This window comes from Fukomys damarensis, unplaced genomic scaffold (assembly GCF_012274545.1).
Source record: "Fukomys damarensis isolate Sample0158 unplaced genomic scaffold, DMR_v1.0_HiC HiC_scaffold_5, whole genome shotgun sequence".
NCBI lineage: Eukaryota > Metazoa > Chordata > Mammalia > Rodentia > Bathyergidae > Fukomys > Fukomys damarensis.
The window spans coordinates 43,810,908-43,837,856 of NW_022900917.1; the positions used below are offsets into that span (position 1 = coordinate 43,810,908).

The 26,949-nt window shown below is 35.2% G+C and overlaps 1 protein-coding gene, 1 long non-coding RNA gene and 1 other non-coding gene across 3 annotated transcripts in view; 2 read left to right on the plus strand and 1 right to left on the minus strand.

Annotated features, from left to right (window-relative positions):
- The first annotated feature begins 9,711 nt into the window (after positions 1-9,711).
- LOC104853505 lies at positions 9,712-12,199 on the plus strand. The gene is made up of 4 exons (XR_777807.3): positions 9,712-9,825; positions 11,534-11,647; positions 11,887-11,948; positions 12,155-12,199. It is a non-coding gene; the product is annotated as an uncharacterized LOC104853505 (long non-coding RNA).
- Positions 11,727-11,811, plus strand: LOC117285064. The gene has a single exon (XR_004516074.1). It is a non-coding gene; the product is annotated as a small nucleolar RNA SNORD87 (small nucleolar RNA).
- Positions 12,200-13,900: 1,701 nt separating the features above from the next.
- Positions 13,901-26,949, minus strand: part of Mcmdc2 (minichromosome maintenance domain containing 2) — a 42,752-nt gene continuing 29,703 nt past the window's right edge. The window contains exons 11-15 of the mRNA XM_010611463.2: positions 24,611-24,777; positions 23,887-24,066; positions 21,098-21,240; positions 18,435-18,544; positions 13,901-14,433 (exon numbers count right to left, since the gene is read on the minus strand). Of these exons, the coding sequence (XP_010609765.1) occupies positions 14,267-14,433; positions 18,435-18,544; positions 21,098-21,240; positions 23,887-24,066; positions 24,611-24,777 (767 nt within the window). The 3' untranslated portion in view covers positions 13,901-14,266. The remainder of the gene's footprint in view (positions 14,434-18,434; positions 18,545-21,097; positions 21,241-23,886; positions 24,067-24,610; positions 24,778-26,949) is intronic.

A 26,949-nucleotide genomic window follows, 5' to 3' on the forward strand; every position in this document is an offset into this window, starting at 1 on the left:
CTCACTGATAGGGGAAAACAATCCTGATAGTTTCTTTTACTTCACTGTATATGTGACAGGGACTAACATTAGAAGAGAACTATTTGGCAGGTGGTTTTCCTCTTCAAGACTGGAAATTCTAGAGAATATGATACAGGAGCACACAAAGAAAGTTGCATTATTATTCTCACATTTGGCTTGTGGTGTGGACATTTTTACGCCATTATAAGAAGGAGGTGGACTGCCTGCATTGACAGTTGCTCAGTATTCCATTGTATTTAGCTTTATAGATTTGAATACACCTAAATGATTTTATGATTCTTAGAAACTTTTTCAAATATTTTAGGAAAACTCAGAGTCTAAGAAACTGGCTCAGGGTCATTCAGCTAGTTATCCAGGACAGAGTGTGTATTGACGGGTCAGTCTGGTTCTGCTTCCTACTCTGTTAGCTGTACTGCCCTGATATTTGGGGCACTTGAGTTTGTACCACCAGTCTATTGGAAAGTCCTTTGCTGCAGGCCTCTCACCATGGTAAGCACTTGGCATAGTGATTGTCCACAATAAATTAATATCCCTTGCCTTTCCCCCCTCTTCTCTCATTTGTTTTAAAATTATAGTGTACACAGGCAATCCAGTGTAAGTCAGGCATGTCTTCTCTGGCTAATTACCCCTATTAGGTGAACAAAGATGGCAAGAAGCACTCTCTCTCTCTCTCTCTCTCTCTCTCACACACACACACACACACACACACACACATGATGTCATAAAGAAAAATATGGGTAATTTTGAGTACATAAAAATGAACTCATCTCTGGGAAGCTGAGGCAGAAAGATCATGAGTTTGAGCTCAGCCTAGGTAACCTAACAATTAAGTAAAATCTATCTTAAAAACAAAATATGGGTTGGGGATATAAAGTTTCCTTCAACAGGGAAGAATGCTGGGGGTGACCACTTGGAGAACAATAACAGTGACTGCCATGAGTGCCTAATCCAGTCCTAAGAGACCGTGCAAGGCCAAGAGGAAGGAGGAAACCATTCTGGGCATAGTAAAAAGCAAACAAGAACTTGCTGCCTTGAAAGTCCATAGAAAAGAGGAGTAATACTTCCCTTGTATTATTTCATTAATTCTCACAAGTCCTAAGAATAAACACTATACTATTCCCAAATTTTAAGTCCAAAGGGGCCTTGAAAGACTTATTCAAGGATGTGGGTTGACAAACTCTAAGAAATCTTTCAGGGAAATGTAGAGGTGTTGGTTGTTGGGGAGTTGAAGGAAGAAGAGTTTAGGTTTCCAAACAACATGAGACTCCACAAATATGATGAAAAATGAAAAGAACTAGAAAAAGTTATTTGTAATACATATAACTGTTCATTGATAATTATTTTCCAGAATGCATATAAAAGCCCACAAATATATTTTTTAAAATATAAAAAATCCAATAAAGGTTGGGCAAAGGCTTTGATTTAATTGAAAATCCAAAAGATTACAAACATGAAAAAAATTTAAAAGGAAAAACAAAAATAAGCATATATAAAGTTACCTTTCAACTTCTTGGAAAATGCAAATTAAAATACAATTAAAATAATTTCAACAGAAAATTTTAAGATTTAAATGTTGAATAACAGGTTATTAAAAATAACTCAGAATATGGGTATGGTGGCACATCCTCTAGTCCCAGTATTCGGGAGTCTGAGGCAGGAGGATTGCCACAAGTTTGAGGACAGCTGGGCTTTATAGTAGGCTCAAGGCCAGCCTGAACTATGCAGTGAGACCCTGTCTCAAAAGTAACTTAGAAATACAGACATACAGACATTCTGCATCTATCAGACTTCTTGGGCATGAGCCTAAGAGGGAATAAACCAGGAGCTAGAGTTGGAATTGATTAGACCAAATGATGTTGCTGCTGTTAATTATTTGTTTGTTTGTTTGTAGTGCTGAAAATCAAACCCAGAGTTTGATGAATGCTAGGCAGGCATTCTACCAATGAGCCATGCCTCTAACTTTTGCTATTATTTTATAACAAAGATTTTTCTTTTGAGACAGGGTCTTGTTAAGTCACTAAGTTGAACTTGCTATTCTCCTGCCTCAGCTTCCTACAGTGCAAGGATTGCAGGTATGTGTCACCTGTCCAACCTCAAAGATATTTTAAGATTAGTCAGTGACAAATGGCCTAGAAAGGAAAGAAAAAGGAGGCAGGATAACATCAATTTTAATGCACCATTACCTTCTTGATAGTCAACATCTGCCAGGTCCTGGAATTTATCTCATTCAGTTGTCCCAACATAGGAAGAGGAAACCAACTTAAGAGAATCAGTAAGTTGCTCATGGTCTCATTATAATAAACGCTTTATCAAAGAAGAAGTAGCAGATGACCATATTGGGACTTGAAAGCTGAAGTCAACAAAAAAGAATAGGTAAGATACATCTGCCAGTGAGAAAGTGAAGGCTACACACGTGAATATGCTACTTATTCAGAAAACTGCAAGATTTACTTGTGATGACTGCTGTGAAATAGAAAACAGTTATTTCTTTTCTTTTAAAGGGACCTTGCAACAGTATCTGTGTCCTGTGTGGCTAACAAGTGCATGGGGACTACATGTCTGTGCATCACCCTCATCAGTGAATAAAGGTTTCCAAGTTCATGGGCAAGGACTCTCACACATAAACAAGCGTGACACCCTCTGAAAGGTGGGTACATGGATTTTGGGACACTGAGATCTCTGACATACATAATACTCAAGAACAAATGTGTAAATACACACACTGAGGATATTCAAATTCATTTTCTACATAGTTCTAATTGCAATGTTATGCCTTCAAGTTAACAGTTCCTTCCAGTTAATATATTCCTTGTCAACCATATTTTTTCCCCGGAGACTTCTAAGAACAGGATACTGATTGTCCCTCAAAAATGAAGCTAGTTAAACTTGAGAAAAGCCTTAATTCCTTATTGTAATTCATTGGAAGGCTCAGTGCAATATTAATTTGATGATATAATTTATTTGATTATGATTAGGTACATGAAACATAATTTGGCTTGAATTTTTCAATTATCTACTCTCAACTCTATGTAATTATTCTTGAAAAATTTTTAAAGTAAAAAAATAATTTCAAATAAGAAGCCTAAGCTGAAGTGACTCTCTCCCTGGTAAACTTTAGTTAATTTGGTGGGTATTTAATGTCTAAGTTGTTTTGCCCTGTCACGTACGCTCCCCTCACTTAAGAAGACACCTGCAGCAATGTGGATACTCTTTCACAGATGTGAGTAGCTAGGGGAAGAAGAGCCATGTGTCCTTTCATCAGTACAGAAAGTTTTCAAGTTTCCTAGCAGACTTTCCTTCAAGTCCCATTGGCCAGTTTGGACAATTTTAAAACATTCCATTCAGAATTTGTCATGAGATTTAAGCAGTTATTTTCAAAGTTTATTCTTAATATGAAAGTTAAATTGTTAAACAACAAACAAAAGGAAAATCCTAGTGTCTCAGATTGACAAATGCACTATGGCTAACCTATTATTTTAGATCCGGGCAGAAATCATAAGTAATTTAGGTAATTTTCGCCAAAATTATCCCGGTAAAGTTCATGTACATCAAGTGCGTACGAATCAACTTTCATTCAGCTCAATGCCCTATTTTCTGACAATGTAATGTATTTTTCCACAGATTTGAAATTTTAAACTTGATGAGATGAATAAGTGCTATGATTATCTCAATGTCAATATTATGTTTAAAAATAATCTTGCCTGAAGTAAAAGAATCTTATATAAAAAAGGCATGCATTTGTGGCTAGGGTCATTTACATTTCTTTAGCATTAACTGTATTTTGACATGCTTACTGTTGAGCAAGGAAAGCACAAGGATGTGGTTGTTACAGCCAACTTCCTACCAGTTACAATGTCATTTTCTACTGCAAACATCTAGGAGATCTTGGAAGTTCTCCAAGTCATTCACTAATATGAAAAAGGACTGGAAGCCAAACGTACTAATTTACTAATGATATCTACATGTGTAAGTGCAGACAATAGATTCTAACAGTCTGCAAGAAAATATTCTATATGCCACTGAATCTACATGTATGTTTATTACAAAATGTAAATTTTCTAAAGTAATCCTGGTTAGAGCAAAGAGTGGTTATTTCTGTTACTTTTTTTTCTTTCTTTTTTTTTTTGGTGCTGGGGATTGAACTTGGGACCTTGTGCTTTCGAGGCAGGCGGCGGAACCACTGAGCTTAATCCTCCACCCCAAGTTACTTTTGATAAACTGTTATAGTTAAATCTTGAACATTTTCTGTTGAAGTGATTTTAGTTGTATTTGCAACTGGCAGCATTGACTTAGTATGGTAATTGAGAGACCAGCAATCCCCAAGGATCTGCTCATTTCTGGAGAATGCTGACTCTCCATAATGCCAGTCAGAGTGAGGAAGTAATGGACTGAAGGGGAAAAAATCTTAGAAATAGTTTATTTTTACATCCTACAGAGAAAATGTACTACTTTAATAATTTATTTTTAAATGTAGTTTTAAGGAGCCAGGCCTGGTTGTGAATACCTGTAATCCCAGAACTCCGGAGGCTGAAGCACCAGGATTGCTGTGAGTTTCAGGCATTCTGAGCTATACAGTGAGTTTGAGTCCAGCCTGAACTACAGATCAAGACCCTGTCTCAAAAAACAAACAAAAACAAACAAAAATCAAGGCATATACACAGTAAAAATGCAAATGGTAAAGAATAGCATGAAGTAAAAAATAAAAATAGCACTCTCCTACAAACCTCACATTTTATCCTGTAGAAGTATGTATTAAAAATAGGTTCTTTTATAACTTCTCAAAATATTTTATGTATTAAAGGTCATATGAAGGTATGTTCTTTCTATTTAACCAAACATGGGATTTTTCTCAAATACATTCTATAACCTAGTTTAAAAAATTTTAAATATCTATAAAATTTTCTCAGTCACTACATACATTTTTCTCAGTCATGACATATTCATGTAACAGATATTTATTCAGTGCTACTATATTAGATACTAGGGGTAAAAGATGTTCATATACAAAGTCTTCCCTTTCACAGAACTTATAGTAAGCATGCAAAAGTATATCAATTTTTTAAAAAGAAAATTCAGACCTACAATAACTACTAGAAGGAGATAAAAAGAGAAATACATTGGAGTGGGCCCATGTTAGATAATCAGAACAAGTGTGGCTCACTGAGAATCTGACACTGAAGTTCAGATCAAAGAAAGGAAAGAAGAGTCTTAATATTATGCCAGAATGAGAAGTTCTAGTGTAAGTATTTTGTCCCAGCAGAGGCTTGATGGATCTGGTTTAAGTTGAGTCCTTCAATGTTGAGGAGACTGTGTTAGTCAGCTTCCTGTCACTGCGATAAACTACCTGAAGTAATTTTAAAAAAGGAAAGATTATTTTGGTTCACACTTTCAGAAGTTTCAGTCCATGGTTGCTTGATCCGACCAGTTGGGCCTGTGGAAAGGCAGAACATTATGGCTGAAATGTGTGGGAGAGAAAGACTGCTTACCTCATGGCAGTCAGGAAGCAGGGAGAGAAGGGGTAGGCATCTCAACGTCTCCTTCAAGAGCGTACCCTGAGTGACCCAACTTTAACTAGGCCCCAACCCCTTAAGTTTCTACTACCTCCCACAGCATTATCAGCTGTGGACCAACCTTTCAGCATATGAGCTTTGGGGGCACCATAACAGGAACTTAAGGAATCTGGGCAAAAATTCATGACTAATCCATGAGATGTAACATATACAGAGAAAAAATTAATTTTTGCATATTGGCCTTCTATAAAGTGACTTTGCAAAAGTTTTAGTAGATTTTGTATGAACATGCATTCTATATAATTTGACATATATTTAGGGTCATATTTGCTATAATTAAAATAATTTTACTTATTTCTTTTAAAAAATTCATGATGTAATCCACATGAACATAGCTACCGAGTGATTGAATGTGCGACTTAAACAGCTAACAGGGTATATTTATTCTATCAATGGATAATTGAATGTAGTAATTTTTTAAAAAATACATTTTTGAGAAATGTGAAGTAGGTAGTTTCTTAGACATAATACCAAAGTAAAATGCACACAAGAAGAAAACAGATAAATTGGCCTTCATCAAAATAAAGTCTCTTTGAGACAGTGTTAAAAGAACGAAAGACAAAGTATATATGGAAAGAATATATTTGCAAATCATATCTCATTTAAAAATCCTGTATCTCTTAAAGCTCAGTTATGAGAAAGCAAATAATTGTTCAAATAGGCAAAGTATTTGAATAGACATTTCTTTCATCGATGTTATGGCTTGTATCTAGATATCCCCTTAAAGCCTCATGAGCTCCTAAGTGGGGCTTTTTGGAAGTGGCTGGATCTAAGGGGTGTGAATGTGGATTAAGGGTGAGTGAATACAGACTAAAGTTGTGATGGATTAGCCCACTGATTGGTTTAGCATTGCTCTGGGTGTAGGTAATGGGAAGCCCCGACCTGAGTGTGGGTGGCACCAATCAATAGGCCTGCAGCATGGATGGAATACAAGGGGAAAAGAAGAAAGGCAGGCTCACCGCTTGCTGCCTTCTGCTTGCTCTGCCACAGACTCTTTCTCTTCTGTGATGCCCCTCTGCTATGACATCTTGCCTTGGAGCCAGCTGACTGGACTAAAACATCTACAAAATGTGAGCCAAAATAAACCTTTCCTCCTTTAACATGTGGGTATTTTGTCCCAGCAACAAAAAAAACCAAGACAATCAAAAAAGGTATGTAGATGGCAAGTAAACATATTTTAAAATGGCCATTATTTATTATAGAAATATAAATTAAAAGTGAAGTCAAATACCTCTATACACCTGCTCAAATGTCTAAAATAAAAAGACTAAACATACCAAGTGTTGGCAAGAATGTGAAGCATTTGAAATGATCAGACACTGTTGGTGGAAATGTGAAATGGTACAATCACTTTGAAAATTTGACAGTTGCTTACAAAGTTAAACATACATACCCTATACAGTCCAGCCATTCTACCTCTGGGTATTTACCAAAAGAAAAAATCATATGTCCACAGAAAGACATGCTCTGTACAAATGTTCATAACAGCTTTATTGTGATATTCAAGCACTGGAAACAATCCAAAGGTCCATCAACAGATCAAAAGATAACCAAACTGTGGTGCTGTATATCCATTTAAGGGGCTTCTACTCAGTATTAGAAAAGGAACTCACTGTTGTGAGATTACAACTTTTGTGAGAGTATGAATGAATCTCAAAATAATTACACTAAGTGAAAGAAGTCAGACAAAAATGTATATACCAACCCATCAAATTGCATATATTAAATATGTGCTAGATTTTATGTAGCAAGTACATCTCACAGCTGTAAAAAGATTAACTATATAGTTCCATTTAAACAAATTATAGAGAAGCAAACTAACCTGTAGTGGCAGAAAGCAAACAGTGTAAGTGGCTTCCTAGTGGAGCTGAAGGGAAGAATATGAGAAACATATTACAAAGGACAACGAGGAAGTGGGATGATGAATATGGTCATCTTGAATGTGGTGATGGTTTCATAGGTACATACATATGTCAAACTTACCAGATTTTTCATTTTATATATGTACAGTTTTTTGTATATCAATAAAGTTGCATTATTTTGCTTTTGTGACTTTTAAGGCAGAAGTTGAACCAAAAACCTGCAACATGACAGTATTTGTCACAATTCCTGTATTTTTATTTATGAGCCTGTAATCTCTTTGTATATTAATGAGAAGAGGGTTCATGATATTCACCAAAACAACCCCAAACTTCGTGGTTAAGAATTGTGGCAGACACTGTTGTGTTTTTTTTTTTGTTTGTTTGGTTGTTTTTTTGGTACCAGCGACCGAACTTGGGTCCTTGTGCTTGTGAGGAGGGCAGCAGAGCCACTGCACTAAATCCGGCCCTGGCAAGCACAGCTGATAGCCTCCCTCAAGTGATATCCCTTTACTGTCAGAGCTCACCTTTCCACATAAGCTGATAATGCCTCAACCCGTAACCAAATCATAGCTAAGTGCATCAGGATAAAAAACTATTGTGGGTATTCTCTGAAAGACTTTCCACCCTAGTTAAGAGACCTGTAAAATGTCCTACCTTCCTGCATTTGGAATTTGGTATATGAAGACATAAAGTTTACAACTATATGAACCTTTTTTGAAAGTAGGAAGACGAAAGTGAGAGCCATAGAGAATTTAACCTGAAACCCTAGCAATATTGCGCTACTGAATTAACTAACCTTAGAGTTGGTTAATACCTCTAGATTTCTTTTAATATAAAATACTATACTTTTCATTTTAAAGAAGTCTCTTTAGTCAGATATTGTGTTACTGGAAGTGGAAACATATTTATTCAATAATATTACTAATTAATTTTACATGACCTGACATGGGCAACTGCAGTTTTATGAACACACATTTTTAGTCATATTTAATTGTATCCAGTCTTAAGAAAGAATGTGCTAAGTTATTAAAGCAGCAGCCTCTTCCATATTTATCCACCCAGTTATCTCTTGCAATAGAGACTGACAAGTGACTTGAGAGCATCCCTAGGAGGCAGCAACACAAATCTGCAGCAACTCAGGAGCTATCCTGTGGGGAGGGTGGCAGAGGAAGAACACAGGACCATGTTGGTCTCCAGTTCTTTTATACATGGCCCAGGACTTAGTGGCATCAAGAACTTGCCTAAATTTTTGCCCTTAGTATCAGTAGGTTCAGCATCCAAACTCACCCTTCACCACACCTGTCAGAGATGTTTCCCCAGATTGCAGTAATAGGTTGTCTAAGCAACAGCCCACCACCTCACATCTATGAGATAAGCTGAGGTTCATCTGGTACTTGATAGAAGAAACAGTTTGCACTTGGGGCCCAAAACAAAGATTTTTAAATTCCTGTAAAGAGCTCAGCAAAAGCTTAGGTAGAGAAAAGTATAAGAACAACTTGTTTTGCTAGGTTTAGATTTTTATGCTATATGTTGCCTTGAGGCAAATTTATACACTATACTCGATTTTTGGATATGCTTCTTAGGCTTCACATTTTTAAAGGAGATGACCTGTTTTTTACTGATTCAGTGGTTCAACTTTGTGCTTTCAAGTGTGTTTTTCAGGCAACAAGTTCATGAACCTTTCTTTTCTTGCACCAAGCCTAGCACTTTGCAGCCAGGACTCAATAATGATTGAGAGAAATGAATAATAAAACATGGAAATCAACAGTCAATTGTAGCATGTTCACAAACTATGTAGGCAACTGCTTTATGAATACCTTTTAAGAACTACTATTATCCATAAAGATAGTAAAGGTGGTAGCTACAAAGAGAAAATATAAACAGATTCTTTAGTGTGCATAAAAGGGCCGAAGACAGAACTCTTATTTTAAATGGCTTTGTCCAATACCACTTTTTAAACTCTGAAATATAAGAATGTATAAAGACCAAGCAAACAAAAGTACCTTTCTTTTATAGAGCATTATAACAAACCAGTAGCTGCATCATTTGCATATTCAATTATTAGCTCTAGATGAGATATTCATGGGTTTTAACACCTCTACGGACGCTGAGCACCCCCACTAAAGGCAAAGGAACCTAGGAGGCCAAAGGGCCACGACACCCTGCGGGTACAGTTCCCCGCCCTGACACCGGGAGGGGCGTGGCCAATGACCGGAAGGGGCGTGGCCACGATCGGGGTGCCTAGGCGCAGACCCTAGCCTCTGTACTTCCTTTTCCGCTCAGGCTCGGAAGGTGGAGGTCGGGTCGGCTGGCGTTAGCCATGCTTTCAGGGCAGCAGCAGCACCTGCGGGTCGGTCACCAGGCTCTTCGAGGTGAGAGTTCTCACTGCCTTAGTACCTCTCCTCCATGCGGAGTTCCTTAGCCTTTTAAATGCCGGACGCGGCCCGTTCATTGCGACGGCCTCAGATCTTTGCCCTGGCAGCCCCTGTGGACTGGGCCACGATTTTTCTTTGCCTCTTGAGTCCTGACGCCTCTGCAGTAAACACTGGTTTTGTCTCTCTACCCCTCAGAAGTTAGTAAAAGGCGTTGGGTTTAGAGGCGTGTTCTTTCCATTCCACCCGCGCCTAGGGCGTTTTCTCTTTTTTACCCAGCAAAATTGTTTGTGACCTTGGTGACTTCAAGTTAGAGCGGTTTCATTTTGAGGAGGGGGAGCATTTTACAAAGGGGGCGTTCATTATCTCTTAGGTGTTAAGACACTACTTTTCGAGTGGTTTGAATAAACCGTTTACTATCAGTATCGGTCTAAACGATAGAAATCGTTATTCTTGGAGCTGTCATATAAATAAGGGCAATAAAGAAGGCCCTTAACCCGCCTTTTCTTAGTAAACTCCTAGATGCATGCACTTATATGGAAATGTGTATTTCTAGATACAAGAAACTGCTGGGGTTTCCCTAGTACTGTGCGAAAAAGAAAACAAAAACCACTCTACCAGCTGGGAGGTGGTGAAAATGTTACCTGTTTAAAAACAAATCATATCAAAAACTAAATGTTCGCGTGCCTCTAATCCCAGTGCTCTGGGAGAGTGAGGCAGCAGGATCCAAGTTCAAGCTCTGCTTGGGCAACTAAGTGAGACCCGGTCTTAAAAAATATGGGCTGGAGAAGAAGCACAGTACTAAGGCCCTGGTTAAATCCTCTGTACCGGTGGAAAAGTTTTATTAAAAAAAAAATATTGGCAGTGCACGAACATCCTGAAACATAGTAAATGGGAAAAAGCCCACTAATTCATTTATATCTGCTGTATTAATAATGTTTGTTCCCTGTCTCATTCTCCTACCCCATTCAAAGGTACTTGTGTGTCCATATATATGCATCTCTAGACATTCATTTATTTAAGTTTTAAATGCATGTATTGTTTACCTCCCATGGACTTAAACTGAGTTTTATTCAGATTGGAGTTATTCACTTCCAGTACTTTGTGTTCTGTATTCCCATTATTGACTGAAATAACCAGTATTTCAAGGCATGAAAATGATAAATTATTGTGCAAGGCCCAGCTTCATATGTGTTCATAAATCATTTGCAGTAGCTGTCTAGTTCAGTGATTTATCCTCCTGGGATACTCTAGGACATGATTTGTGACCCTGGCCATCTCCTTTGTAGTACTTAGTGTTTTCAGTCACCTTGCTAACATGAAGTATCCTTTATCTAAAGCTAGATCTGCCACTTAATGTTTTTGGTGAAGGTCTGCATGCTTGTTTTTATATTCCTAACCTTTAACATGGCTAATAGTTCATCCCTGTCAAACTATGAGACAGAAAAAGCTATGGCTTGGCATTGATAGAACCATTGTGTCTTAAAATCAATCCTACCACAGTGAAGGATATGATAAAATGTTTCCACCATTTTTCCTACTCTTGCTAATGACTCACATTTCCAGCTTAGGAAGAAACTCATGGAATTAAAGAGTTGAAAGGTTGCAAACTGTGTGTCTATGGATTCTAGTGAAATTCATATTAGACTATACCCACATATAGAAAAAAATTGAGGTACAAATAAGAATTAAAATATTTAATTTCTAGGTACAGCAAAGTATGTATTTTGAAGATTTATGAAAGTTGAGAACAAATGTTTTTCAAAAACGTCATAGAAGATGACTGAAGAAAATTGCTATGACTACAACTGCATGTAACAAGGTAGTCTGCCTCCTCCCTCCCTTCTCAATAAAGGGCAGTATCCAAAATGTGTAATATATTAACACAGATAAGCTTAATAGCTGGCACAATGATGACTTAAATTTTTGCCGTTTACCCAGCAGAGAGTTTCTTTGAAGAAATCATTTTAAGACTGAGATGCCAGTAGTCCTTTAATGATGAAGTCAGGTACTAAATATAAAGCAATTTTTAATTGAAATGAGTGAAATATTTCTCTTCAGCCTATAGGTAGCTGCAGATTAATTCATAAGTCCTTTGATGGTGCTGAAAAACATTGACTCATGTAAGTAATTAAAGACTTCTCAAACGAACACATCTGTTGATGGCTCAGAACTATCTGATAAAACTCCATAGGGCTAGAACCCAATTCCTTTTGAACTTGCCTTTGCATTTCTGGGTTATGGTTTTCTTTCTCAGCATTAAATTTTTGAAGGAGCACTTTTATCAAAGTTACTGATTTTCACTGCTGATTTGTTTTTTCTTTTGGAGGTATGGAATGCAGTGCTTTAGAAGGAACAATGAAGAATTGGTCAAGAAAACGTGAACAGAAGCAAATGATGCAAATATTTGATGTTGAAAATTTCACAAATTATGTAGAAAAAGACTGATTATAATTGCTGAATAATAAATTGTTTTCTTTAAACATCCTCTTGGAAGCATCTCTGGTCTTAATTTTTAGTCACCTATTTTCAATCTACTTTAAAAGTACTGCTGTCAATAACTAGCTCATTTGTAGCTGGTGATTCTGATTGAAATAGACAGCTTGGGGAGCCATTTCTAGTGCCTTTTTAGCTTTGGGGGAATTTCTAACCCTAACCACTCCCTGCTATTGTACATTTAAAAAAAAAAAAAAGGAAAAATAGCTGATGGAAATTTCCTAAGCTCTTTAAATGCTTTTAGTTGCCCCTTAAAGACTTCACCTTTCTATAGCCTACAGATTTTATTTTTGTGAAAACAAAAAACTAGTACCCTATAACAAGTAATAACTATGTGGTATTAAGGAAGATAGTGACAGGGCAAGCCATCAGTCTGTCGAGGACTAAAAATTTAACAAGAACATTAAAAGTGAATTCCTACCCAAGTGAAGGCTTATATTTAGCTAAATTATTTACTGTATTGACTCCATATTTTATAGATAAAATACTTTTGTCAGGATCACATATGGCACATATGGCAGGCTCAAGCTAATTGTAAAGCTGTGTCCTAATACTTCGCATTAAAGGCAACATTTAAAAACCATAGTTTATTTTTTTTCCCCTCAGTGTTTGGACCTTTGCAGTTGTAAAATTGAGGCTAGACAGGCACAGTGGCACACACCCATAACCCCAGCACTTGGGAGGCTGAGGCAGAAGGATCGCCACAAGTTGGAGGCCAGCCTGGACTATAGTATAGCTCCTAGTTTTTATAGTACTTTAAAAATAACACTGTTTTGGCTTTATCCTATCTCAAAAAAGATGGAATGTAGATCACTGTGAAGGCTCTGGGTTAAATTCCAAGTACCATCCCCAAATAAGGTTTTATGAAATTGGTAGGTTTTGAAGTCCCTATTGTTTTTAAAACCCAAAAAGTGGAAGCCAGATACAGTGGTATATACCTGTAGTCTTAGCTACTTGGGAGGCTGAGATAGGAGGATCACTTGTTTCCCTAAGAGTTCAAGGCCAGCCTGGCCAACATGAGACTATCTCAAACATAAACAATTGGTTTGCAAATTGGGATGTTATCTTAAAACCTTTTAGGAAGAAGATCTATTTATTTTAAGATCAATTTATAAGTCACCGATTCCTTGACTCCATTTTTTTCCATTTAACTTGACAGAAAATTTAAAGGCTTTCCATATTCCACAAAAGGCATAAAGAGGTCTTAAATTTGGAATTTTATGTCACACAAGTTAACAGTTTGGCAACTTCACAAAATGTTAAAAAAATGGTTTAATTTGTAGGAAAATAAAAGGATTATTGTCATCTTGTGACAAGTAGAATGAACTACATAAATTAACCATTTTTGACAATGAAACAGTTTCAATTTTTATCTTCATCTCTGATACACTGGGCAAACAAATTTCAGTAATTCCTCACTCCCCACCCCCACTGGAGACTGAACCTAGGGCACTCTACTAGTGAGCTACATCCCCAGCCCATTTTATAGTTTTTAATTTTCATTTTTGCAATGGTCTCACTAAGTTTCCCAGGCTGGCCTCCAACCTCTGAGCCTTCTGCCTCAGCTTCCAGAGTAAGTGCAATTACAGGCATGTGTCACCACCACCCAGCCAGAAATTTTTAAAAATAGGATTCCCCTTGACCACTTCATTTTAAACTGTTCATATTCTTCTAAGTTTTAAAATTCTGCTGTTGGTTTTAGAGGTTTAGACTAGTATTTAGCTCATTAGCTATTTATTTTGGTACTGGGGATTGAACTCAGGACCTTATGCTTGCCAGGCAGGTGCTCATTAGCAATTTATTTTTAAAGGACCATATTTTATAGTTTTTAAATGTACTCTGCTGTGCTCTTGTACATGGTATCATTTGAAGCATTGCTTGAAAACAATTCAAATATACTTTTTTCCATTGCTTAAGTAAGAATGAAAAAATTTGCTCACATTGCTTATTCATCACTAGAAAAAACTGAAGTTCCAGGTCCATAGGTGGCAATAAACTGTTGAAGCTGTTGTTGACACTGAGTCAGATAGAGATCCCTTTGTTCTAAATACTCTTCGTTATACAGTTCAAATGGAAATACTGCATTTGGAGCAACACCAAATGCAGTGGCTCCTAAAACAAAAAGATACAATGTAAATGGAAAATATTCCTTAACACACTAAATATTAAATCATATTTTCAACCAAAATACTCCAGTAAAGTTTTTTATTTTTATTTAAAACTTTTATTTTGTGTGTGTGTGTGTGTGTGTGTGTGTTCGAGACAAAGTATCGCCATGTATTTCAGCCTCCTGAGTGCTGGGAGTATAGGCATGTGCCACCATGCCTGACTTCTAGTGAAGATTTTAAAATAAAGTTCTGACCTATTCAACATTTTTTTTTTCCCTAGCAATGGGAATTGAACTCAGGACCTTGCACTTGCCAGGCAGGCACGGTGTCACTGAGCTACATGCCCGGCCCCTCAACAGAGTATTTGACTATTATTTAAATTGACTTTTTAAAAAGCTGAAATGAGACCTTAAGTAAAGAGTAAGACCAAATCTACATACCTGCCTGGTTCTTTATCTATTTTCTTCTCACCAATAAAATCAAGTGACCAGTCACAGCAATGTATCCTGGATCCGATCCCTGCTCATGTTTTTCAGGACTTACTCTTGGTCCCCCCAACCCTGCATTTCTTTTGCTATGTTGTCCATGCTGATCTCAGTCAGCAGGATACTACCACGTCAGGTGTTGCTTGCTTTCTGTAAAATCATTAGTTCATTACACGTCATGTGATTTTAATACCTTATGTATTAAAAAAGACATATCCACTATTGGATTATATCTTCAGCTACATTCTTCATTTCCTAATCTTCACAGTCATCTCAGAATTGCTTATGTATAATAGCCTCCTACAATTTCTACACTACTAAATGTAAGCTTAAACTCTCAGTAGCATGTAATATAACCCATCCTTGGGAATCCATCTTCCTTGGCTTATGTAACATGGCACTGTATTTTTTTTTGTACATTTTAGCTCCTGCTTCTCTGTCTCCTTTGTTAATTCCTCCTTGTTAGCTCCCATTTCTAAATACTGGAATCCTTCAAGGTCAGTTGGAATTCTCTCTAGTCTCTAGATGATTTCATCTACTTCTCCGCTTTGAATACCATCTCTATGCTAATTGTTGCTAAATTCTACTTCTAGTAAGTCCACATTCTTTTATGTGTTGATATCTCTAGTATATCATAAACATATGGATAATTTGATTTTTTCCCCCCAAAACTCTTTCTGCCTTTCTTTCCAGTCTTGGAAAATGGCACCATGACTTACCTAGTTGCTCAAAGGACCCACCTGAGAGGTTTCCTTAATTCCTCCCTGCCTTTCCCCTCAACCCTGCCCTAACTCCTAATTTAGCTCATGAACAAAACCTATTGGTTTTTGTATCTAATATGTATCCTTAATCAAAGCTCCCATTATCAATTGCCTTAGGCTATGACAGCAATTTCTTAATGTTGTCTATTACACCACCTCCTCTAATTCATTCTTCACATCCACTAAGACAGTGATGGTGAAACTTTCAATGATACAAACAGCCCCCAGAAGCATGCATGCCATAGGTTTGCCACCACTGCACTCAGACAGTGCTATTTCACAAATATAATTGATCATTACCAAATAGTTTCTCTGGTGTGAAAAACTATAATAGTACATAAGATAATAATGATATAATTGACAATGTGAAATAGGAAAAGTCTAAAGGTGTAGGGAAAGTGGGAAGGGTAGGGGAAAGGTAATAAGGGAAAAATATATGAGAAAATGAAAAAATGGAAATAAAGTGTAAATGGGGAGGGGAGGAGGGTGTGAAGGGAGGGCAGGGACAAGGGGAAAAAATGAGAACCAAGACCTGTCATGTAAAGGTACAAGATCCCAATGATGAATGTAACTGTATTGTATACCTAAAATGTACCAATAAACTCAATGAGAGAAAAAAATATAATTGATCATACTAGTTCTCTACTTAAAGCCTCCCAGTGGCTTTTCATTGTATTTGGAAAGGATCCCAATTTTCTACCATGATCTGTGAGGCTCTGCAGCATCTGGCCCTCTTTTTCTCTCCAAACTTAACTTGCCCCACTCTGTTTTGTTTATTATGTTTTAGCCACCCTGGCCTCTTCCATTTTCTTGTAAGCACCTACATAAGTAGTTTCCCTCTAGCTGGATTTTTATCCTTCAGGTTAAATAACACTTTCTTAGAAAATTCTCCCTACAAATTCAGTCCTTTTATTCTTCCTTATAACAACCTGTTTGTTTTCTTCACAGTACAGTATCTCTCTCAAATTATATTATACATTAGTGTATTTACTCTTTAACGTTTATTTTCTCACTAAGCTGTAAGTGCTACCCAGGTAGAGACTGTCTTTTTCCACCACTGTATTATATCAGAGGCCTAGCGCTTACTTGACATTCAAAAAACATTTGTTGACTCACTCACTGAATAAAATAATCATGAATATTTAACTCAAATAGTGATAATTATAAGAGAGCACATAATACTCATTTTAGTACATCAGTCCTTAAGTTATAATTAACCTTGAAATACCTTCAGTTTACTTTTAATGCATACTTTATTATATGGTATGCAAGTAATGTAAAAAGAGGGCAAATTAATTTTAATACCTAAGGTATCATACAACATTAGAAGATGAAGCTATAGCTTTATATAAATTGTCTCTACTTCTGTCAATTCCTATCCAAGAAAAATATCCTTTGGTAGTCATCATTTTTTTTTTTTGGTACATTTCAAATGCACTTAGGAGCTCTTAATATTGTTTTACTTCACACTTAAAAATCAATATATCTAAATGGAATTCATTATGAAAACAAAAGTAACTGAAGGTGGAAAATCATATAGTTTTATTTCCCTCAAATGCTTCCTTAAATGCTTCAAGGTTGAAGTCTTAAAAAATAGCAAGTAAAATTATTCTCTCATAGTCTACAACAGGAGTCCTTAAAATTATAAAATCATAGTTCGTCAATCCAAAGAAACATATTATAGAAACCCAGATGTCTCTTAACAGTTAATGGTATGCCATAATAAAATAGGCAACATTTTTTTCTTCATGGTAAAATAATGTATCTTCAACTTGATTAAATAATACAAAGATAAAGCAAATTAAAAATATTTATATATATCTTTCCAATTATGTTTGTATTGGTTGGAAACTAGTGTTTTTATTGTTTGGTAAATAAACTAATTCATGATGACAGTTTTTTCTGGCAGTCATCAGTCTCTTAAGATATACTTCATAAAACTTATAATCTATCTCTCTAGGAAAGGGCACACATACACAAATTATATATAATGTAGAGATTCACAAGTCCCTAGGACTCCAAGCATCTATATATCATAGATTAAGAATACTTGATCACCTGGGATTTAGCTCAGTGGTTCGGTGGCTTGCCTTGCAAGTGCAAAGTTCAATCCCCGGTACAAAAAAAAAAAAAAAAAGAAAAAGAAAAAGAATGCTTGATCTAGACAATTATAGAGTTAAAACTATAAGTTTTAATAGATCTTTGTGACAACACAGTATTAATGTAATTTAAACACACTTGAGTATTAAAAATGCAGAAAAGCCAGTGTTAAAATGGTTTGAAGGATATCTAATTCAATGAAAACTTTTTATAATAACTCTCCTTAGCCTTACCTTAGAGATTTTTTGCATTTTTATTAGCAAAAGCACAATATCCTTCATTTCAAATGATTAAGCACTGTAGTCAGTATTAAATCTAACAATTCAGAAAAGTGGTAATTTTGACTATATGTGCCTAACTCCACTGTGGAGTATTGCTTGACAGATATACTGTTATTTAAAAAATGAATGTACATTAAAATAACTTAATGTGTTGTATTAAGTACTTTCCCCCTAGAATTCTTTAGGCAAACAAGTATACAAACAAGCACTGCATATAAGAAACAATGTTGGATGATGATACTACTGTGAACAATAAGTAACTGTTCAAATTTAAACAAATCTTACTAGTTAATTTATAATTCTTTAATATTTAAAATATATGTAACAAATAAAGAACATTTAAATAAATTATTTGTAAGGATAATTAAAATGTATTACCATATTTCAATGTGAGAGATGTTTCAAATAACAAGGCTGCAATTAGTACATCTTCTTTGAGCACCTTATTCCTTAAGTTTAGTCGTGCGTGGGCTTCAGATAAGGAAAATCTAAAAAAAGAAAATTCATGTGATAAAAAATACATTGATGTTATAAAAATACATGCATTTTTGAAAGGTTGTGAGTGCATTCTGTTACCCCCCAAAATAAAATAAAATGCATGTATTTTGGTAGAACAGACTAAGACACATATGAACATTAACCACAAATTAAGATGAGCATATTCTTACATTAGAAAAAAACGTATTTTCTTTTTAAATTGTTTTTTTTTTCTACCATCTTAAATAGAATTTTACAGAACAAGCAAGTATCCTGACTTACCAAAGAGTTGGGTTTCTACACTGGCTTCCATTTATCATTCCACAGCCTTCCATGCCCACCCCTCATTCTGTTCAGATGCATAGTTGAGAAAATAAACCTAACTAAATATCTCTTATAGACAAATCTTTGATGTTTTCATCCAGTTCCTCAGCTATCTGAAGTCCTCCTAGAAACATGTAACTTCAGTGCTGGCAAGGATCTTGCTTGGGATTTGAAGTTATCAGAAAAGTGACTTTCCTGTACACTTCTGGGTTACTCATTATCCAGTCTCTCCCTCTCTCTTTCTCTCTTTTAAGCCAGGGCCTTGCTAAGTAATCCAGGCTGGTCTCGAACCCACAGCAATTCTCTTGCCTCAGCCTTACAAGTGCTAGGATTACAGGTGTGCACCTTTTCCAGTTTCTTTTGAACTTCTACTACAATTCATTGCTTCGTAAGACACTCTGTTCCTCTCTTCCTCCCACCTCTCCCCCTCCTTCCACCTTTTTCTCTTCTTTCTTCCCTTCCCTCCCCTCTTCTCTTCTCCCCTTCCTTTCTTTCCTCCCTCCCCTCCCCCTCCCCCTCCCTTTTCCTCTCACTTCCTTTCTTCTGGGACTTGAATCCAGGAACACTCTACTACTGAGCTACATCCCTAGCCCTGTTTATGTTTTGAGACATGGTCTCACTAAATTGTTCAGGCTGGGCTTGAACTTTCTGAATAGCTGGGATTCAGGTGTTGAAGCCAGACACAGAAAGATAAAACCTGCATATTCCTTGTCATTTCTAGAAGCTAAAAAAAAGTCAACCTGAATGTAGAATACTGATTACTAGAGATTTGGGAAGGTGGTGGGGAAGATTGAATTTGATCACTAAATGTATGTATGGAAACATCACACTGAAACCTATTAGTATGTTCAATTAATACATGTTAATAAATTAAACTGTCTTATTTTTAGCTCAATATAGGCAAACAGACTATATGAGTTTAAACACAAAAAGTTTTTACTGTACACAAAAAATACACGAGAGGGGCTGGGGATTTAGCTCAGCGGTTCGGTGGCCTGCCTTGCAAGCGGAAGGACCTGAGTTCAATCCCCGGTACCAAAAAAAAACCAAAAAAACAAAAACCCAAAACAAACAAAAAATATGAGAAAATATATTTCAAAACTTTAAAACAGTATAATTTGATCTAAATATTTCTAAAACTACTGCAAAAAAAAGAGGAAAGCATTATATAATTCTGTTTATTATCAAACTAATTTCTGCCTTGCCTTGTCTTTTGCAGTTTTTTCAACTCTATGAAGATAAATATACAGCTGGGAAAATTAATTACACATATCTATTACATAGATCTATACTTGATATTTCCTGCCAGTCCTTTATCTTTCTTATTTTATATTACAGTAATAGCAAGATACTATATTATTTATTTAATGGATTATTTTATGCTTGGTTCTGCTTCATAATTTGTTTGAGATTATATTTAAAATTATATCAAGTGAAGTAATGGTCTATCAATAGGGAACTGCATAGATTATGGTCAAGATATGTCACAATATTACTCATCACAGCACAGTAAAAGTGATACCAAAATGAAGTCATTCTGTTAAATTCTTGGCTCCAATTGGGTAAAGAAGAACATCAATACATATGCAAAAATTCTATATATGTTTAACATTAATTAAAAAATGACATTTAAGTAAAATATTTATATGTTTAAATTATATATACATTAGAATTTGAGTGGATAATTTCTAGAAAGATACATAAAAACTGTTAATAGTTATTGTCTAGAGGGAGTGAGGCAGGAGTAGGTAAGATGAGCAGGATAATTTACTTATCGTTTTAGACTTTTATAATGTCCATACATTGTTTTATAATAAAAATTAGTTTTTGACTTGAAGGAACAGTAATAGGTGAATGTATTAAAGCACTTAAAAGTACAAGAAACGATAAACTTAAGAATGTCTTCTAAGTCCAATTACAAAATACTTTGAATATAAACAAACACACTTTAGAAAGCAATCATTTGCATTTGAATCTCTGGACTTTCCTCAGACATATCTCATATAAGGGATCTACTAACAAATTTAGTGAAAAGAATTAATTGAGGCTAAAGTGATGTTAAAATATAAAAAGGAAATTGTTAAACTTTTTAAATTCTTTGTAATTAAATAAGTTATAAACCAATCAACCAGTAGTCAGACAGAGATATAGATAAGCAAGTTAATTAAACATCAATTAGAAGTCAATTCTGAAAAAAAAGAAGTCAATTCTGGCTTTAATATTTTGAATTGAATACCTACAAATATTTTAATGCAGATGATGACAGTTTTGATCCATATATAGAGTCTGTTCTGATTCTGCGACTTGCTAGGTAATAACCATGAATCATTCTTTCTGCCTCCAAGCTGAATTCTACATTCAAATTCTTTGCAAAAACCAGTAGCTAAATTAAAAATGAAAATTTTAAGAGATTTATATTTTATTATGGAATCTAAGAAATAATTAAAGTATGTTAGTGCTTATCTATTAAAGTCTGTATGTTAAAAAATTGAGTAAATATATGAGGCCTTTTTGCAGCAAGTGAGCACTTTAAATCATAGTCTTATACTTGCAAAGAATATTAAAGTTTACCTAGAACAATCTCCTTCACAGCACAGAAATGCTCTATGCAACATATTTGAATGATTAGCATATCTTTGCTTCCAGTGGGAGAAAGACTTACCTCCCCCAGAAGCTCATTTGTCTTTTGAATATCTTCAATTATTTGATAGTTTATTTCCTCATATTTTTAATTTCAGACTTTTTTTTTTACTATCCTAGTTTTGTACTTTTAAAAATTCACAGAAAAGGAAAAATTAACATATATATATATATATATATATTATATGTATATGGGGGGAGAGAGAGAGAAAAACAGAACAAAAAATGTATACATACTTCAGGAAAAGGAAAACAGTATGTTTTTCAACAGATGGGTGTTACCTCATATGGGGCACCCTAGAAGATGTCATATATCACAGAAAACCCACTACACTGCCGGCCTTACAGAAGAAATTGAAAATGTATGTGTAGCAGTCTTAGTAACCAAGGTTAATTAACCAAGCAGCAGTTTGCCATACTTATAAATGTCTAGAAGCTAATGGCCACTACTTTGAGCACCTCTTATAATTGTAAAGGTGAAAGGTACCTTGTATTAATCTCATGATATCTCAATAAATTTAGTATTAAAAATTTATAAAAGTTCTTCTTTTCCTGAGGTGTATGTATATACATTTTTTGGAAGACTCTGCACATAAGTGAATACATTTTTTGATGATCTATATCTGTCTATGTTTTTTTCCCTGTACTGGAGATTATTTTTTCAGTACTGGGGATCGAACTTAGTATCTGGCGCTTGCCAGGCAGGCGCCAGCACAAAATCTCCAGCCCTATGTACTGGAGAATGCACACACGATTCTTCTCACTGAACTATATCTGAAGCCCTTTTATTTCTTTTTTATCTTGAGACTGGGTCTTGCTAAGCCGCTAAATTGCCCAGGCTGGACTCAAATATTTGTTCCTCCTGCCTCAGTATGTAACGTTTTGCAAAGTTACTTATATACTTGTTTTTATTTCAGTTAAGTGATAAACCATTTAAAGAAGAAACTTTCTATTTCTAGGTGAATATAAGAGGACAGAAATCTATCTATCTATCTATCTATCTATCTATCTATCTATCTATCTATCTATCTCAGTAAATACCAGATCAATAAATACGTAGGGTTTTTTTGTTTTCCAGGAAAAAAATGGACATAAATGCCTGCGGGTTATTACTCTGTCCATATTTAGTATCCTAGAGATGAACTATTCTTATTTACTAAGAAAAACAAAACTTACTGTAACATAAATATTGTTTTTCAATTCCTTTTTTTTTTTTTTTTTTGTACTGGGGATTGAACTTGGGTCTGTGTGCTTGAAAGGCAGGCACCAGAACCACTAAGCCAAATCCCTAGCCCTTGTTTTTCTATTCTACAATGCTTCCTATTCACTTTTAAGTCCACTTCACCTCTCATGCAGTATGGTTACAAGGAAGGCAAGTATGAAGTAAAAACTTTTCAATAGCTATGGGCTGTCACTTCAAATTATCCCCTACATCTTAATGTATCCTGCAAAGATTTTTCATTATGGATAAATTTCTGAACAGTTAAAGGGTTTTAGTTATAAATAAAAGCATGACTTTAATAGCTAAGACAATCACTACTAAATTTATATTTTCTGCTCTCAGTTTCTCTGAACATGCCATGCATGTCTTCATAATGTCAGAACATTGTGGGCTAGTGAGTCATGTACTGCCAGAAGTCAGAACTCTGTTGGAGTTGTAGCTTGTGTGTCATAGGTGTGGCTTTTTTTGGAGGTGGCTGGATCTAGGGTATGTGATGCTGAGATTAAGGATGTGATGCTGGGATTAAGGGTGCCCCCACTTTAAATGTGAGGAGCTTGGATAGAATATAGAAATATAGAAAGGGGGCTGCTGCTATCACTTTGCTGCTTTGCAGATGTCTGCCTGCTCTGCTTTGTCATGGACTGTTTCTCCTATGCAATGCCCCTTTGCCATGGCACCTTGTCTTGCAGCCAGCTGATTATGGACTGAAACCTCTACAAACTGTGAGCCAAAATAAACCTCACCTTTTTAAACTTTGGTTGTCAAGTATGTTTTGTCTCAGCAATGAGAAAAGTAACTAAGAGAGGTGGCATTCATATGGGAAATCCCTTTGAATCATTTGTAAAATTTACACAATTTTATATTTATACAACCTGTAATTTTCTATAAAATATTTTATTTTGATTTTTTTTCATTGAGATTCTTTATGCTATGGTGATTTGGCAGTGATACAAAGAATAAAGTCAGCATTTTAATATCCATTTTTCTTACACAGTTGTTAAATTACAATCCCAAGTAATTTTTATACAATGTCCTTAAATGTTTAAAATCTGGAAGGTAGGAATAAAAGAATCCTAAATTAAGAAAATCGAATACTCAAAGACATTTCTGCTTAAATTGAGAAACAGTAACATGGGAATTCTGAATAATCATTTTATCTATCTTTACCTTTTCAAAATCTTCTGTTGTGAACTGTTTAGAAGCTAAATGAAGTGGCCCTTTGGGATCAGTGGCTTTCTTTAAGGTATGTTGCACAGTTGGAAGAAGTGGGTGGCAAGGAGACGATTCATTGCAATTTATCAATAATCCAAATGCTTCCACAAAATTAGCTGGAATCAAACTGCAATCCTACATCAAACCAAAATGTAACAGGCATATAATAAGCCTTGAACAATTTAGAAAATTTAATTAAGAATTAATAATGATATGTAACTTAATCACTTATTAACCATACTGCATGAGTAAAGCTTGAGAAGTATCAACCTTTTATTATGTTAAAATTTAAAGCAAATTTTCAATGACCTGGGAACTTGTGGACAGCAATTTTTTTAAAAAAGTTCTCACTGAATTTTTTTTACACATTACTTATTAAAGACTTCTAACTACTGATTCAAATAGAATTTCTACTGAGTAGACATATTATTTGCATAACTAAAAACATTAAAAACTTTAGGGATGTAACTCAGTGGTAGAGAACTTGCCTATCATGCTCAAGGCCCTGGGTCTGACCCTAGCACCACACACACTCAATTAAATCTAAACAACTGAGTCATTATTTAGTTGTAGTACCTAATATGGAAATGGGTTAGTAACAAAAAATTAAAGACATATTACAAATTGTAACTAAGCTCCCTGAACACTGTTCTAGTGAGAACATAAACATGTACTTTACCATCTGACCAATTAGAGTATTGGTTTTCTGTGCATTTCTCCTTGAAGATGAATCCATATCAACAAAAGACCAAAAACTGCACTGAACTGGAAAAGTCATTTGTTGATCTATATCATCCCCAAACTTCTTTCCTGGGATGTATACTGTAATGCTTCTGCTCTCAAGAACTAAGTCAAAAGACATTATCCATTTATTATTTAAATTAATTTTGGCCTATTTGTCTGTAAATTAATAAAAAACATTATATACAATTTTACTGTTTAAATTTTAGAATGAAAACACAGTTAAATTTGATTGTTTTAAGAGATTCTGCTAAATTAGAGCACCTGACATTAAAAAAAAGCCAAAAAAAAAAAAACCTTAGTGCTATAACGTCCTGTGATTGATGAAAACTACCAACCCAAAGCATATAGGTAGAATTATGGTTGGGTACCTGGGTGGAATAAGCAGAATGTTAATAGATTGAGCATATATTACAGGCTTTCAAGGGAAGCTGAAATTAATGAATGTCCTTTAACATGGAAAAAAGTGATAGAAAGTAGATCATACATTTGTGAATGTGTGGGTAAAAGAAAGAATATGAACTAAAATGACTGGGATTAATATATTTTCAAAATCAGCATGTTAAAAACAAAAACCATAATTTAATTCTCCTCTCCCCCATGGCTTTGTTTTCATTATTTACAACTGGTGGCATACCATCCACTACTTAAACAAAAACCAAAACAAACAAAATCACCAAAATAGAAAAATGCTATTTTCTGTTTTCTATCCTTCCTTCACCCTTTATAACCATCCAATCTATGGATTTAACTCTATTCCTAGGATTCAGTTTTCAAGTTAATCTTTTAAAATTCATAACAACTGTTTTTTGTGTCCATGTTTATCTTTCTCTTAGGTCATATGATAAATATATATTTAACTTTATAGAAATTTCCACAGCAGTTTTCAAAGTGGCTGTACCACTTGTTACTCCTACCAACAATATATGAGTATCCAGATATTCCAGATCTTTAATAATAGTCTTTGTTGTCAGTCTTTTTTAATTTTTACCATCCCAGTAGGCAGGACAAATTACATAATTTGTGGGGCCCACTGTATAACAAAAATTTGGGCCTCTTGTTTAAAAGCAGCAACAATATTGCTGTTAAAGTACTAATATACAAAGCTTTTTTATTTAAAAATATTTCATTAGGCATAAAATGTAACAGGGTGATAAGGAAGAAATTGTACCCCTCACAAATTACTAGTGGGAATATATAATGGTGTGATTCCTGTGGGAAACAGTTTGCCAATTCCTCAAAAAGTTAAATATTGAAGCTAGGCACCACGGTGAATGCCTATGATCCCAATACTATGGGAGGCTGAGGGAAGAGGATCACATGTTTGAGTCTGGCCTGGGCAACTCAGCAACTTATGAGACCCTGACTCAAAATTAAAAATAAAGTGCTGTAGATACAGCTAAGTGCAGAGCCCTGGGTTCAGTCTCCAACACCACAAAAACACATGAAAGAGAAGTTAAACACTGAAGTACCATAGGATCCAGCAATTCCACTCCTAAGTTATATTCAAAAGAGTTGAAAATAAGGACTCAAACAAATATATTTACATCAATGTGCATAGCAGCATTATTCACAAAAACCAAAAGGGGGAAACAATCCAAATATCTATCAACAGGAGAATGGATTTTTAGAAGTGATATTTATGGTATAATATTATTCAACCATAGAAAGAAATGAAATCGTATTAACAGGCAAGTCCACAGAGACAGAAAGTACACTGGAGGTTACCAGGGACTAATGGGTGGGGAAACTAGGGGGTTAGTGTTTAATGAATATAGATGATGATGAAACAGTTATGGAAATGGACAGTGGTGAAAGGAAATCAATATTGTGAATGCACTTAGTTCCACTGAATTGTCTATTTTTAAATGCTTAAAATAATAAATCCAAGATTTAGCTATTACAAATTACACTGCTGTGAACATTGGTATGCATGTATTGCTGCAGTATGATGACTTAAGCTCTCTGGGGAAGATAGCTAGGAAGAGGCTAGCTGGGTCATATGGAATTTCTAATTTCAGTTCTTTTGAGAAATCCCCTTACTGATTTCCATGGTTGTACTAGTTTGCATTCCCATAAAAAATGCATCAGGGTTCCTTTTTACCACAGTCATGCCAGTATTTGTTATTGTTTGATTTCCTAGTGATTGCCATTCTTCTTGGAGAAACATAGAGTCTTAGCATTATTTTAGTTTTTGAGAAATCCCCTTACTGATTTCCATGGTTGTACTAGTTTGCATTCCCATAAAAAATGCATTAGGGTTCCTTTTTACCCAGT